Source organism: Hyla sarda, chromosome 1 (genome assembly GCF_029499605.1).
Source record: "Hyla sarda isolate aHylSar1 chromosome 1, aHylSar1.hap1, whole genome shotgun sequence".
NCBI classification, from domain to species: Eukaryota; Metazoa; Chordata; class Amphibia; order Anura; family Hylidae; genus Hyla; species Hyla sarda.
In genome coordinates this window covers 404,147,051-404,160,209 of record NC_079189.1, presented here as the reverse complement: position 1 = coordinate 404,160,209, position 13,159 = coordinate 404,147,051, and the positions used below count along the sequence as shown (strand labels likewise).

Sequence of the window (13,159 nt, the reverse complement as noted above, 5' to 3'; positions counted from 1 at the left end):
GCCGTCAGTGCGCCCATGGGGGAAATCATGATAGCGCTGTGGCTGACAGTTAACCCCTTCCCCGCCATGGGGGCCGTGTGCACAGTCCCCATGGCGGGGAAGGGGTTAACTGTCAGCCGCTGCACTTATACACTGTTTCCCCCGTGGTATCACGGTAATACCGTGATACCGCCATAACTTGAAAAAATACCGTGATATACATATTAGGTCATACCGCCCAGCACTACTGTGGGCGTCACTTTATTATAATTTATTATAATTTCCTCGGGGGGGGGGGGGAGAGGAGGGGGAGAGAGCAGCAGCTAACAGGAAGCTGGCGCAGGGAGTCATGGAAAATTTAGTCTTTATGACATGGCTGCTTACTGCTACAGGTGGCAATTACAAGAGAATGGCTGGGCCAAATTTGACAAATGAGGTATCCTTGGAAAGGTATTTGAAAGAGCTATCAGATGAAGTCAACTTTTTTTTTTTTTTTATGTATGAGCGCTGCAGATGTCCTTTAACCCCTTCCCTAATAAAAGTTTGAATCACCCCCATTTCCCAATTTAAAAAAACAAACTGTGTAAATAAAAATAAACATATGTGGTATCGCCACGTGCGTAAATGTCCGAACTATAAAAATATATTGTTGGTTAAACCACACGGTCAATGGCGTACACGCAAGAAAATTCCAAAGTCCAAAATAGCTTATTTTTGGTCACTTTTTATACCATAAAAAAATGAATAAAAAGTTATCAAAAAGTCTGATCAAAACAAAAATGGTACAGATAAAAACTTAAGATCACGGCGCAAAAAAATTAGCCCTCACACTGCCCCTTAAATGGAAAATAAAAAAGTTATAGGGGTAAGAAAATGACATTTTTCAACCAATTAATTTGGTGCATGTAGTTATAATTTTTTTTAGTAGTAAAATAAAATCAAACCTATATAAATTGGGTATCCTTGCAACTGTATGGACCTCAAGAATAAATATAAGGTGCAAATGTTTACCAAAAACTGCACTGCGTAGAAACGGAAGCCACTAAAAATTATAAAATGTCTTTTAAAAAAAAAAAAAAAATTTCCCCACAAATTATTTATTTCTGGTTTTGCCGTAGATTTTGTAGTGAAATTATTAATGGTATTACAAAGTAAAATTGTTGGTGCAAAGAACAAGCCCTCATGGATTTTTAGTTGGGAAAGTGAAAGGGTTATGATTTTTAGAGAGTGAGGAGGAAAAAACAAAAGTGCAAAAATGAAAAATCGGGGAAGAGGTTGATGCTCTGTCGAATGTAATTTTACCACTGGCACCCAAAAATCCAAACTGCATGCTAGGAGAGTGCTGCATGAACTACCTGCTAGCAGCCTGTTTAGTATGTAAATTAGGCTTGTGTCCAAGGAGGGTATTTCCCGAGGCTTGGGAGGACAGAAATCTGTCTTTTCTCTATTACTTGCGCTAAGTTCACACACTGGAAATCTTACTAACGTGTTTTATTTTACACATGCATTTTCATCCACAATCGGCCTAAAATGTCAGAAAAAAAACCAAACCTAGCCCCCCCTCCTCCCCAAGCCAAGAAATCCATACAAATTAAATGCAGTGCAGTCATGCATTAACTCCTTGGGGACGAAGGGCGTATGCATACGCCCTCGCGTCCCGTCACTTAAGGACGGAGGTCGTATCCATACGCCCTCCGTATTTCCGATCACCCCAGCTCGCCGGGCGGTGATCGGACCGGGATGACTGCTGATATCTATCAGCAGGCATCCCGTGGCAATGCCTAAGGACCCCCCCCCCCCATGTCGGCGATCACAGCAAATCGCAGGTCAATTCAGATCTGCGATTTGCCGCAATACAGGCAAATCGGGTCACTACTGGTGACCCGATCTCCCGGAAAATAAGCATGATCGGAGCTGTGAGAGACAGCTCCGACCAGCCTAAAGGATAGGAGCGAGGTGGCAATTTTGCCACCCCCTCCTATCCCCTGCAATTGGTTGGTCAGGCTGACCACCAATGGCAGGAGGGGGAAGAGGGGGTTAGAGTTCATTTCCCCCCGCTCTGCCCACCGATCGAAGTCAGTGCAGAGCAGGGGGGAACACGGGCGGCGAGGAGGGAGCATGGTCTGGCTTACCCGGACCTTCCGAGGCGGCATCCCGGAGCAGCGGCTGCAGCAGGAGGAGCGGCGGCCGCAAAGTGCGGCGGAGAAGGCTGCAGTGAAGATCGCGATAAGCGATCTTCACTGTGGCCTTCTAAAAGCTGCAAAACTACAACTCCCAGCATGCCCAGACAGCCAAAGGCTGTCTGGGCATGCTGGGAGTTGTAGTTTTGCAACATCTGGAGGGTCACAGTTTGGAGACCACTGTGTAGTGGTCTCTAAACTGTGGTCCTCCAGATGTTGCAAAACTACAACTTATATGGTGGTCTCCAAACTGTAGCCTTCCAGATGTTGCAAAACTACAATTCCCAGCATGGCCAGACAGTCAGGGATGCTGGGCATGTAGTTCTGCAATATCTGGCCATTCAGATGTTGCAGAACTACAACTCCCAGCATGCCTGGACAGTCTAGGCATGCTAGGAGTTGTAGTTTTGAAACATCTGGAGGGCTACAGTTTGGAGGCCACTACTTAGCGGTCTCCAAACTGTTCTTCCCCAGTTGTTGCATAACTACAACTCCTAGCATGCCCAGACTGTCCAGATATTGCAGAACTACACGCCCAGCATCCCTGACTGTCTGGCCGTGCTGGGAATTGTAGTTTTGCAACAGCTGTAGGCACACTGGTTGGGAAACACTGAGCTAGAGTCTGTTTCCTAACTCAGTGATTCCAACCCGTGTGCCTCCAGCTGTTGCAAAACTTCAACTCCCAGAGTACACTGACAGACCGTACATGCTGGGAATTGTAGTCTTGCAACAGCTGGAGGCACATGGGTTGGAATCCCTGAGCTAGAGTCTGTTTTCTAACTCAGTGGTTCCCCACCAGTGTGCCTACAGCTGTTGTAAAACTACAACTCCCAGCATGTACAGTCTGTCAGTGCATTCTGGGAGTAGTCATTTTGCCACAGCTGAAGGTTTGGGGCGCCCCCCCCATGTGAATGTACAGGGTACATTCACACGGGCGGGTTTACAGTGGGTTTCCTTCAAGGAAGCTTACTGTGAACCCCCGCCTGTGTGAATGTACCCTAAAAACACTACACTACACTAACAAATAATAAAAAGTAAAACACTACACATACACCCCCTTACACGTCGCCCCCCCAATAAAAATGAAAAAAGGCTCATACGGCAGTGTTTCCTAAACGGCGCCTCCAGCTGTTGCAAAACCACAACTCCCAGTGTTGCCGGACAGCCATAGACTGTCCTGGCAGGCTGGGAGTCTTGCAACAGCTTTGGGAAACACTGCTGTAGGGTTTTGGTGGAGACAAGCCCCATCCTTGTAACCGGGTCCACCCCTATTGCAAATTCCTAATTTAGGCCTCAAATGCGCATGGCACTCTCTCACTTCAGAGCCCTGTCGTATTTCAAGGCGACAGTTTTGGGCCACATATGGGGTATTTCCGTACTCGGGAGAAATTGCGTTACAAATTTTGGGGGGATTTTTCTCCCATTACCCTTTTGTAGAAATGGTAAATTTGGGGGAAAAAACTGCACTTTAGTGAAAAAAATTTTTTTTTTTCATTTACACATTTGAATTTAACGAAAAGTTGTCAATTACCTGTGGGGTGTTAAGGCTCACTGGAACCCTTGTTACATGCCTTGAGGGGTGTAGTTTCCAAAATAGTATGCCATGTGTTTTTTTTTTTTTTTTGCTGTTCTGGCACCATAGGGGCATCCTAAATGTGACATGCCCCAAAAACCATTTCAGCAAAATTCACTCTCCAAAATCCCATTGGGGGAGATTTATCAAAACCTGTGCAGAGGAAAACTTGCCCAGTTGCCCATAGCAACCAAACAGCTTGCTTCTTTCATTTTCATGAAGGCCTGTGAAAAATGAAAGAAGCAATCTGATTGGTTGCTATGGGCAACTGGGCAAGTTTTCCTCTGCACAGGTTTTGATAAATCTCCCCCATTGTCGCTCCTTCCCTTCTGAGCCCTCTACTGCGCCCGCCGAACACTTGACATACACATATGAGGTATTTCCTTACTCGAGAGAAATTGGGTTACAAATTTTTGGGGGCTTTTTCTCCTATTCCCCCTTGTAAAATTTCAAAAACTGGGTCTACAAGAACATGAGAGTGTAAAAAATGGAGATTTTGAATTTTCTCCTTCACTTTTCTGCTATTCCTGTGAAACACCTAAAGGGTTAACAAACTTTCTGAATGTCATTTTGAATACTTTGGGGGGTGCAGTTTTTAATATGAAGACCCTTCAAATCTACTTCAAAACTGAACTGGTCCCTGAAAAATTACGATTTATGAAAATTTTGTGAAAAATTGTAAAATTGCTTCTGAACTTTGAAGCCCTCTGATGTCTTCCAAAAGTAAAAACACGTACATTTTATGATGCAAACATAAAGTAGATATCATTTATATGTGAATCAATATATAATTTATTTGGAATGTCTGTTTTCCTTATAAGCAGAGAGCTTCAAAGTTAGAAAAATGCTAAATTTTCTATTTTTTCATGAAATTTTTTAATTTTTCACCAAGAAATGATGCAAGTATCGACAAAAATTTACCACTAACATAAAGTAGAATATGTCACGAAAAAACAATCTCGGAATCAGAATGAAAATTAAAAGCATTCCAGAGTTAATAATGTTTAAAGTGACAGTGGTTAGAATTGCAAAAAATGCTCCCGTCCTTAGGGTTATAATGGGCTCCGTCCCCAAGGAGTTAAAGACCGTAGTTAACGGCATACTGCTGTAAAAGGGTTAAAGGACATCTGCAGCAAAAGGCAACTTATCCCCTATCCACTGGATGAGTGTCCAATCGCGGGGGGGGGGGGGGGGGGGGGGAATTTACGGTCCGACCACTGGGTCTCCCCGTGATCTCCTATGTGAACGGTTAATGCTCGCAGCGTTGATCTCTCTGAAGTCGACGGTATGCTCCCTGCCTCTCCCATAGAAGTACATGAAGGAGGCATGTCTGCCGCGGCATCACGCTGCAGAGCCGTGGCCCTGTGCAGGAGATGGCTGGGGGTTCTAGCGGTCGGACCCCCCGCAATCAAACACTTATCCCCTATTGGATAGGGGATAAGTTGTATTTTGCTGCAGATGTCCTTTAAGGGTAACCCACAACCACCTTTAACCTGATTTTGCACAAAAATAGCCTTAAACTTGCACGCATTTGTCTATAGAATTTAATGTGTTCATAAATTATGTTCTGATTTCATAATGTAAACATCTGTTATATTCTGCACAGGTCATTGCATATTCTGAGCACCGATACCGGATATTTGGAGAGACAATAGATATTGCTGTAGGAAACTGTCTCGACCGCTTTGCTAGGGTTTTAAAGGTACGATATTCTCTAAGTTTCTAATCTAAACATCTCTTCATGCAAAATGTATTACTATTACAATGCATGCATGTTATTTACTAATGCGCAAACAAAAATATTTATTTGCAAATATACTAAATGGATTCATATTCCCGGTTTTATTTAAGATTTCGAATGACCCGAGCCCTGGATATAACATTGAACAAATGGCTAAGAAGTGAGTATGAACTGAGCTGGATAAAGACATTGGGGGAGATTTATCAAAACCTGTCCAGAGGAAAAGTTGCTGAATTGCAACCAATCAGATTGCTTCTTTCATTTTGCAGAGGCCTTGTTAAAAATGAAAGAAGCAATCTGATTGGTTGCTATGGGCAACTCAGCAACCTTTCCTCTAGATAGGTTTTGATAAATCTCCCCCTTTGGTTACTAGGATAGTCCACAGTCTACACATTAGTAATAAATAAACAAACAATCATTTACTATAATGCACAGAACAACATTAGTAATACATTCTTCTGTTTAGTAGAGCAATTGATGGGGGTCTCTGCACCCAGGCCCCACCAATTAAGACTTATGACAATAGGTACCCTTTAAGACTCTAGAATCCTTTAGGATCATATCTGTATTAAAGGTTTCATTAAATTTGCTGAAAAAAAGCACTACTGCACTATTTCTTTCTCTGTAAAATGACAGACACTACTACAGATTGGACTCCATTATTGTCTGTGGGTTCTGTCATGTGTTCCAGCACTGCCATAATTCATCTGTGACAGAACAGAAAAATGGATATACAGGCACAGGTGTGAATCCAGCCTAAGAAGCACTGTACTTGAGCCAGCTATTAGAATGTGGTCCAACTTATTATAATTCTACGACTCAAGTCTCCCTGTGCCAATGGATAGTGCAGCAATTGCTTTCACCACCACTAATAATAGTACAGCATTTGTAGGCATGAACTAGCTTTCACACAATGTAAACATTAAAGGGGTTATCCACCATAAGGTGATTTTAGTATGTACCTGCCAGACAGTAATGGACATGCTTAGGAAGGATCTACGCTTGTCTTGGGGCTAAAATGGCTATGTTGTGAGATTACCTTAACACTGTGGCTAGCTTTTTTTGAACTGGTATTTCCTGTTTTCATTTTTTGCCTACAAATCCCATAATTCCATTTTTCTCCCTCTCACACATCAGCCACCCCACCCATTGAAACATAAATGAGCTACATTCTTTCAAAAGACCTGTGGTTTTCAATCAGGGTGCCTCCAGCTGTTGCATTAGTTGCAGATTGATCTCTCTCCCACACTCCGTCACACACACAGGTATTCTCTCCCATTGAAAACCGTCACACACAGGTACAGACACTATATTATGAACTACACTAACTTTACAGCCCCTGTAGCATAGTCAAGTAAAAAAAAAAAGATCCTGGAATACCCTTTTAAAGAGTGTGCAGTACTCAGAATTGCTCCGGACCATTCCCACAAACTCTTTGTACGCCACATGCGGTATTAAAGAATAACTTCAGACTCACTGATTATAGCATTAAAGTTATTGGCTAAAAACTTTTTTTTTAATGTACATAAAGTTGAAATTGAATTACAGTTAGTATACACTTTCAGTATGTTAGCTTCCCCAGTGTCCCACTCCACCACTGGGTTCGAACAAAGAAAGGCATATGACTAGGGCTGTGTGGCTCAGTTCAATAGCTAAACCTGCCCCCTTTTTGTGTCTGTGCATCAGCAATAATGATAAAAGAACTTTATATCTGGTTGCACAAGCCTTTTAAAGATATCTTTGCTCAGAGTTGGTGAATGAAGGCATTACAGTTGCATGGCAATGTGAGTGGATAATGCCAAACAGACCTCAAAGCAGAGAGCAAGTTAATAACATAATGGACAGTGTATGAAACACAAATAAATATACATGACACGCAAAGTGCTATACACCACTATTACCAGCATGCCCATCCGAAGAACATCAGAAATAGGGGAACTGGCAGGAATAAGGAGAGATGCTTAGGTTGGCTTGGTTGCTTTGTTTAGTTAAACTTTCCTTTGTTTTACCAAAAATGCACATTTTTATAAAATGATATTTTATATTACTATTAATGGCTGTGCGACCATTCAACATGACTTTCAATTTATTAAAAGATGAGTTACTTATGTACTTTATAGGTTTTGATTCATTTTGATCTTAGGGGGAAAAAGTTTGTGGAGCTGCCTTACACTGTGAAAGGAATGGATGTGTCCTTTTCTGGTATTCTGTCATATACTGAGGTAAAACATTTTTCGACGATATACAATTGTTCTATGTGGCCTCTCTTGACAAAAGCCTGTTTTAGCAAAGTAAGTGAAGTAACAATTCTGGAGCATCTTTTCTTATAGCTTTGTGTTGTGTTGTTTCTCTGTTATTTTTACTAGAAATGAATGAGAAATTGTCTGTATGTAACCTGAATTGTGGTTTGTTTATATGTTGTAAAAGATTATAGTTATTATTATTAATAATAATACATATTTGAAAATGGGAAAAAAATGTATGAGAATATAGCCAACTGGGTGTTACACAACCTGGCACTGTCAGCTATGATTGGAAAGTCTCCGGCAGAGCATAGACACTTCTTCTAAAACTGCTAACACCCAGTTGGAGTCATATGCTTCTATTAAGAATTATGGATGAACAGCTTCACAATTATTTCATTGGGAATATGAGGATTTACTTTAACAGAGAAGTCAGTAGAGGCCACAGGTCTTCAATAATTGTTGGTGGTTGTAGTTAGTTACAGATTGCACAAGCATACTGTATGTACAGGTCACTATTTCCTAAATTATTCCCTAAGTAAACTCTGATGCCAATTTTGGAATTTTACCTTTTAGTAAATGCTTATAAGGTCCGTTGTAGTCATACGCTATTATTACTTTTTGATTTAGTAATGGAAACCACTAGAATCCTATGAAAATCAGTGAGGGGATTTAAGCCCCTGTTGGGCTGGGTTCACACTACGTTTTGTCCCATACGGGACCACATACGGCATTGGGAGCTGAAAACTTGCGCTCCCGTATGCCTTCGTATGCAGTCCCGTATGTAATTAAATTCAATGAGCTGACCAGAGTGAAACGCTGACTCCGGTCGGCTCATTTTTGCCCCGTATGCGGTTTTCCCACCGCACCTAAAATCGTGGTCGACTACGATTTTAGGTCCGGTGGAAAACAGCATATGGGGCAAAAATGAGCCGACCGGAGTCAGCTTTTCACTCCGGTCAGCTCATTGAAATGAATTACATACGGGACCGCATACAAAGGCATACAGGAGCACAAGTTTTCAGCTCCCCCTGCCGTATGCGGTCCCGTATGGGACAAAACGTAGTGTGAACCCAGCCTTACCTGTATTACTGAACATATCCTATTACCATAAATTTCCAGAATTATGGCAGTTACATAAAACGAAGGAAAAAAAAAAAGGGGGGGGGGGGGGGTATTCCGCCATAGACATCTTATCCTCCATCCAAAGGGGGTATATGTACAGGAAAACACAAAGGGAATTAACGCTCAAATCCAAGTCCCACCACCTATATCAAGAATCAAAATATAGACTCACCCGGTGTATGTGGAGTGGTGCCAAGGCAACTCCCTACGGGCCCAGATAGCAGTCAAGTCAGTCAATATAAACGTAGTCTCTTCACAAATTAACAATTCTGGAGAGCGCACAGTCTTCCGGGAACATAACAATGCCTGTACATAGACAACATAAACAAAAAAAGCATAAAAAGTTGACCAGCGCTCAATGAAGTACGACTTAAAGTATGTAGGTAAAAAGAGTGGTATATGCACTTACTCCACAGTGGGGGATCTAGGTGATCCTTTCACCAAAGATACCCCCTCCAAGACAGCTTATATCACTCAGCGCCGGATATAGGTAACAAGTCACAGCGCCAGGACAGCCAGAGATTCAGGAATTCATTTAATATAGCAACGCGTTTCAAAGGTTAAAATATACCTTCTTCATCAGGCTTACACATAACAATGAAACATCCATTCAATTTTTACTCACACAGCGTCTCCCCAGACACCGGCATCTTCCGCTCACTTCGTCCCTTCCGGTCTCATGGTCACATGACTGCGGTTACGCAACCATGGCTATCCAAAGGGGATAAGATGTCTGATCATGGGGGGGAGGTGGGAGGTTGCCGCTCGGACCCCCCCCGCAATCTCCGTGAAGCACCCGGCATTCTTTACTTTCTATGGCTGCAATACCCCTTTAAAGGGTTTAAAGTGAAAAACTGCTGCCAGACATCTCTAGCAACACTTTTATCCCACCAACAACATTCCTGATTGGCAGATCACTTTAGTTTAAAGAAAAAAAGTGACAAATTCAACCAAATTCAGTTTATGACATTGCATAATCTGTAATTCAGATTATGCCATCTACTTTCTGCCAACTACGACATAAAAAAAATATATTGAACGTGGCAGATCCCATTTTGGTAGACATTAGATCCACACACTGTGTTTTCCACACAAATTCTGCAGTCAGACATTAGCTGAAAGGCAATAGCAAAATATAAAAGAAAAAGCTATACCTGCATGGCGTATTTCTTTGTGTAGTTTTTTTTCTCCCTATGGCTCACAACGGCACCTATGGAGAGACTGCTCCCTCATCCGTGGGACAGGAAACAGGAACGACTTGCATATAAGGATGACACAGGCTGCTCTTCCCCAGTTCTGTTTCCTGTCCTGCGGAGGAACGAGACGGGTCTCCGTTACTGAATTGCATATAGGGATTAGGGGACTGTGGGGGCCCTGGTCTAGAGGGGACTTACAGGGTACCTCTAGTGGCAGAAGTCCTCTTTCAAGAGGCCGTTGCAGAGCCTGGTGCAGCCTCTCCCCGCCTGTGCATGGCGCACGTCTCCCGGTCCCTCTCACACCTTTAGGCACTGGGTCTCCATGTGGGCTCTGTCCTCTTCCAGGTTCGCTACGGGCGGCTGGAGAGGGGGCGCTGCGGCCTATTGGAAAATACAGAGAGAAGGGGAGGTCATATGACTTCTGGCCGGGAAGGGCGGTAATCCGGCAGGAGATTTGAACAGGCGAGGTGTCCAGCCAGTCCCAGGACCTCTCCAGATCTTAAAGGAGAAGCACTTTGCTCCAGTCCATGGACAGATGGAGCAAACAACCCGCACTGAGAATATGGAACCCGCTGTGGTAGCTGAGCCGGTACCTTATGGTGGGGTAAGGGGACACTGTCCCACATGATTTATTCTATTTTTTAATGGTGGATCTATTTACCGTTTTAGGCTAAAGAAGCTCATAAAAAGATTAAGAGTAAGGAATGTGTACTATGTAGAAGAAAGCTGGATTCTGCTTGTATGAGTTTGCATTGTGAATCCTGTATGAAGAAGATTGTGGAGGATGTGTCTTCAGCATTTACCAAGAGCATGCAAGAAGTAGTCAGAAGTAGAGAAGAGATCAGGGCATGTTGAGTTGGTCATCGGCACAACTGGGTGCGAGTTTTAAAGTGTCTTCCGTTCAGCCGCCCTTGTCTGTTAATTTGGATGATGTACATTATTTTGAGATGGAAGCAGGAGAATTGGAGGAGGAGTCTGATGTTTTGGATGAATGTCATAGCGGTGCTCTTTTTCCTTCTGAGAATGTGGACGGATTGGTCCGAGTGGTTAGAGCGACTATTAAGCTAGAGGATAAAGTCGAGCCTATGTCTGTGCAAGACCCAAAAAGAGAATTGCCTTTCCAGTTCATGATTCCTTATCTTCTATCATAAAGTCTGAATGGCAGAAGCCAGTTCCTGCTGTGGTACCAGGAATTATGAAAAGAAAATATCCTTTTCAGGAAGAGGATTCTGTTAATTGGGACAGATCCCCCTAAAATCGATACACCTGTAGCTAAAATGGCTAAAAAAGCAGCCCTACCATTTGAGTATGCTGGTTCTCAAAAGGAACCAATGGATAGGAGGGCGGATGGCTTCCTGAAAAAAACCTGGGAGGCAGCCACTGGCTCCTTTTTTAGACCCATGATTGCTACCACATCAGTAGCCAGATCTCCAAGGGTCTGGATTGATCAGTTGGAGGATCAAATCAGAGATGGTACCCCAAGAGAACTACTACTACAAACAATCCCTACTTTAGCAGCAGCAGCAGACTTTATTTCAGATGCTTCCACAGATACCTTAAAGCTGTCTGCTAGAGCCTCAGCTTGTTCCAACTCTTCCAGAAGAGCCATATGGTTGAAGGAATGGAAAGGAGATCTTGCCACCAAATCGAAGTTATGTTCTATACATTGCAAAGGTTCTTTCCTCTTTGGTAAAGAATTGGATCATGTTTTAGAAAAAGCTTCTGATAGGAAGAAAAGTTTCCCGTCTGTTCCTTCCTTTCCCTTCAAGAATAAAAAGCCCTTTCAAGGGAGTGGGAGGGGGTACCTTCATAGGGGTTCATTTAGGACCAAAGATTGGAGAGGCCAAAAGAGAGGTGGAGGCTTTATCTTCACCACCCCTGTAAATGCAAAAAAAAAACGGTCAGCAATGACTGAAGGTCCCCAGTGGGAGGCAGGTTGTCCCAGTTTCTATCGCAATGGGAGAAAATGTCTGCAAGCCACTGAGTATTATCTACAATTAAGTATGGTTTCAAAATTATTTTTTCATGTCTCCCGACCTCCAGGTTTGTTCAAACAGATCTCCGAGCTTTTCCAGAGAAGCAAGCTGCCTTGGCGAAAGAAGTATTCTCCCTTCTAGAGAAAGGAGTACTGACTCGGGTTCCGGAGCTGGAGTGGGGGCAAGGTTACTATTCGACCCTCTTCTTGGTAAGAAAACCAAATGGCTCCTTCCGCATTATAATCAATCTGAAGCTGCTGAATCGTTTCCTGAAATACGGAAAATTCCGTATGGAGACGATTCAGTCAGCCATCCTGAACCTGAGTTGGAACTGTTTCCTGGTCACCCTGTATCTGAGGGACGCATACTATCATGTGCCGATTTTTCCAGGGTCACCAGAAATATCTGAGTGGCAGAATTTCTAGGGAATTCCTTAGTGCACCTGCAATTTCAGGCTCTTCCCTTTGGTCTGTCCGAAGCTCCCCGGGTCTTCACCAAGGTCATGGCGGAAGTGATGGCCCATGTGAGGGAACAAAACATTATCATAGTTCCGTATCTAGACGACTTTCTCTTGGTGTCGGATTCCAGGGAGCTCCTGATCCAGCAGGTCCACAGAGTACAAGAGATGTTACTGAAGCTAGGCCTGGAAGTAAACCTAGAGAAATCCCAGCTAGTTCCTTCCCAAATATGCTTCTTCCTAGGGATAGGGCTAGATTCTATCTGCCAAATCTCCTTTCTTCCTCAGTCCAAAGTAGCTCTGGTTCAGAAGAGGGTTTCTAAGTTGTTAGAACCTAGGGAGATTTAATTATGGTTAGCTATGTCAGTTCTGGGCCTGTTAACCTCCTGTATCCTGGCAGTTCGATGGGCTCAGTATCATTCGAGGAGGTTGCAGGAGCAGATTCTGAGCCAGTGGGACAGAGCCCCCGATTAATTAGACAATAGGATAACACTCTCAGACTAAGTAAAAAGATCACTTCTCTGGTGGTTAGACCAAAAAAAAAAAAAACTAGAAAAGGGTATCCCCTGGATAAAGGAGAACTCATTTATCCTGACCACAGATGCAAGCCCCTGGGGGTGGGGGGCTCACGAGGAGTCCCTAGTCCTACAGGACCAGTGGAGTCAAGAAGTGTCCAGAGAGTTGAAGGC

At 43.3% G+C, this 13,159-nt stretch overlaps 2 protein-coding genes across 5 annotated transcripts in view; one reads left to right on the top strand and one right to left on the bottom strand.

Annotated features, from left to right (window-relative positions):
- APEX1 (apurinic/apyrimidinic endodeoxyribonuclease 1) overlaps window positions 1-9,036 on the bottom strand; it is a 58,259-nt gene extending 49,223 nt beyond the window's left edge. The window contains exon 1 of one of the 2 annotated variants that reach the window (XM_056528543.1): window positions 9,014-9,036. The gene's annotated coding sequence lies outside the window, so the exon portion shown is untranslated. Of the gene's footprint in view, window positions 1-3,690; window positions 3,836-9,013 lie in introns of those variants that run through there. The other variant, XM_056528535.1, reaches the window with a different exon arrangement.
- Window positions 1-13,159, top strand: part of OSGEP (O-sialoglycoprotein endopeptidase) — a 100,661-nt gene that overhangs the window by 40,589 nt on the left and 46,913 nt on the right. For all 3 annotated transcript variants that reach the window (XM_056528497.1, XM_056528508.1, XM_056528492.1), the window contains exons 5-7: window positions 5,339-5,434; window positions 5,584-5,633; window positions 7,617-7,695. In XM_056528497.1, the coding sequence (XP_056384472.1) occupies window positions 5,339-5,434; window positions 5,584-5,633; window positions 7,617-7,695 (225 nt within the window). The remainder of the gene's footprint in view (window positions 1-5,338; window positions 5,435-5,583; window positions 5,634-7,616; window positions 7,696-13,159) is intronic.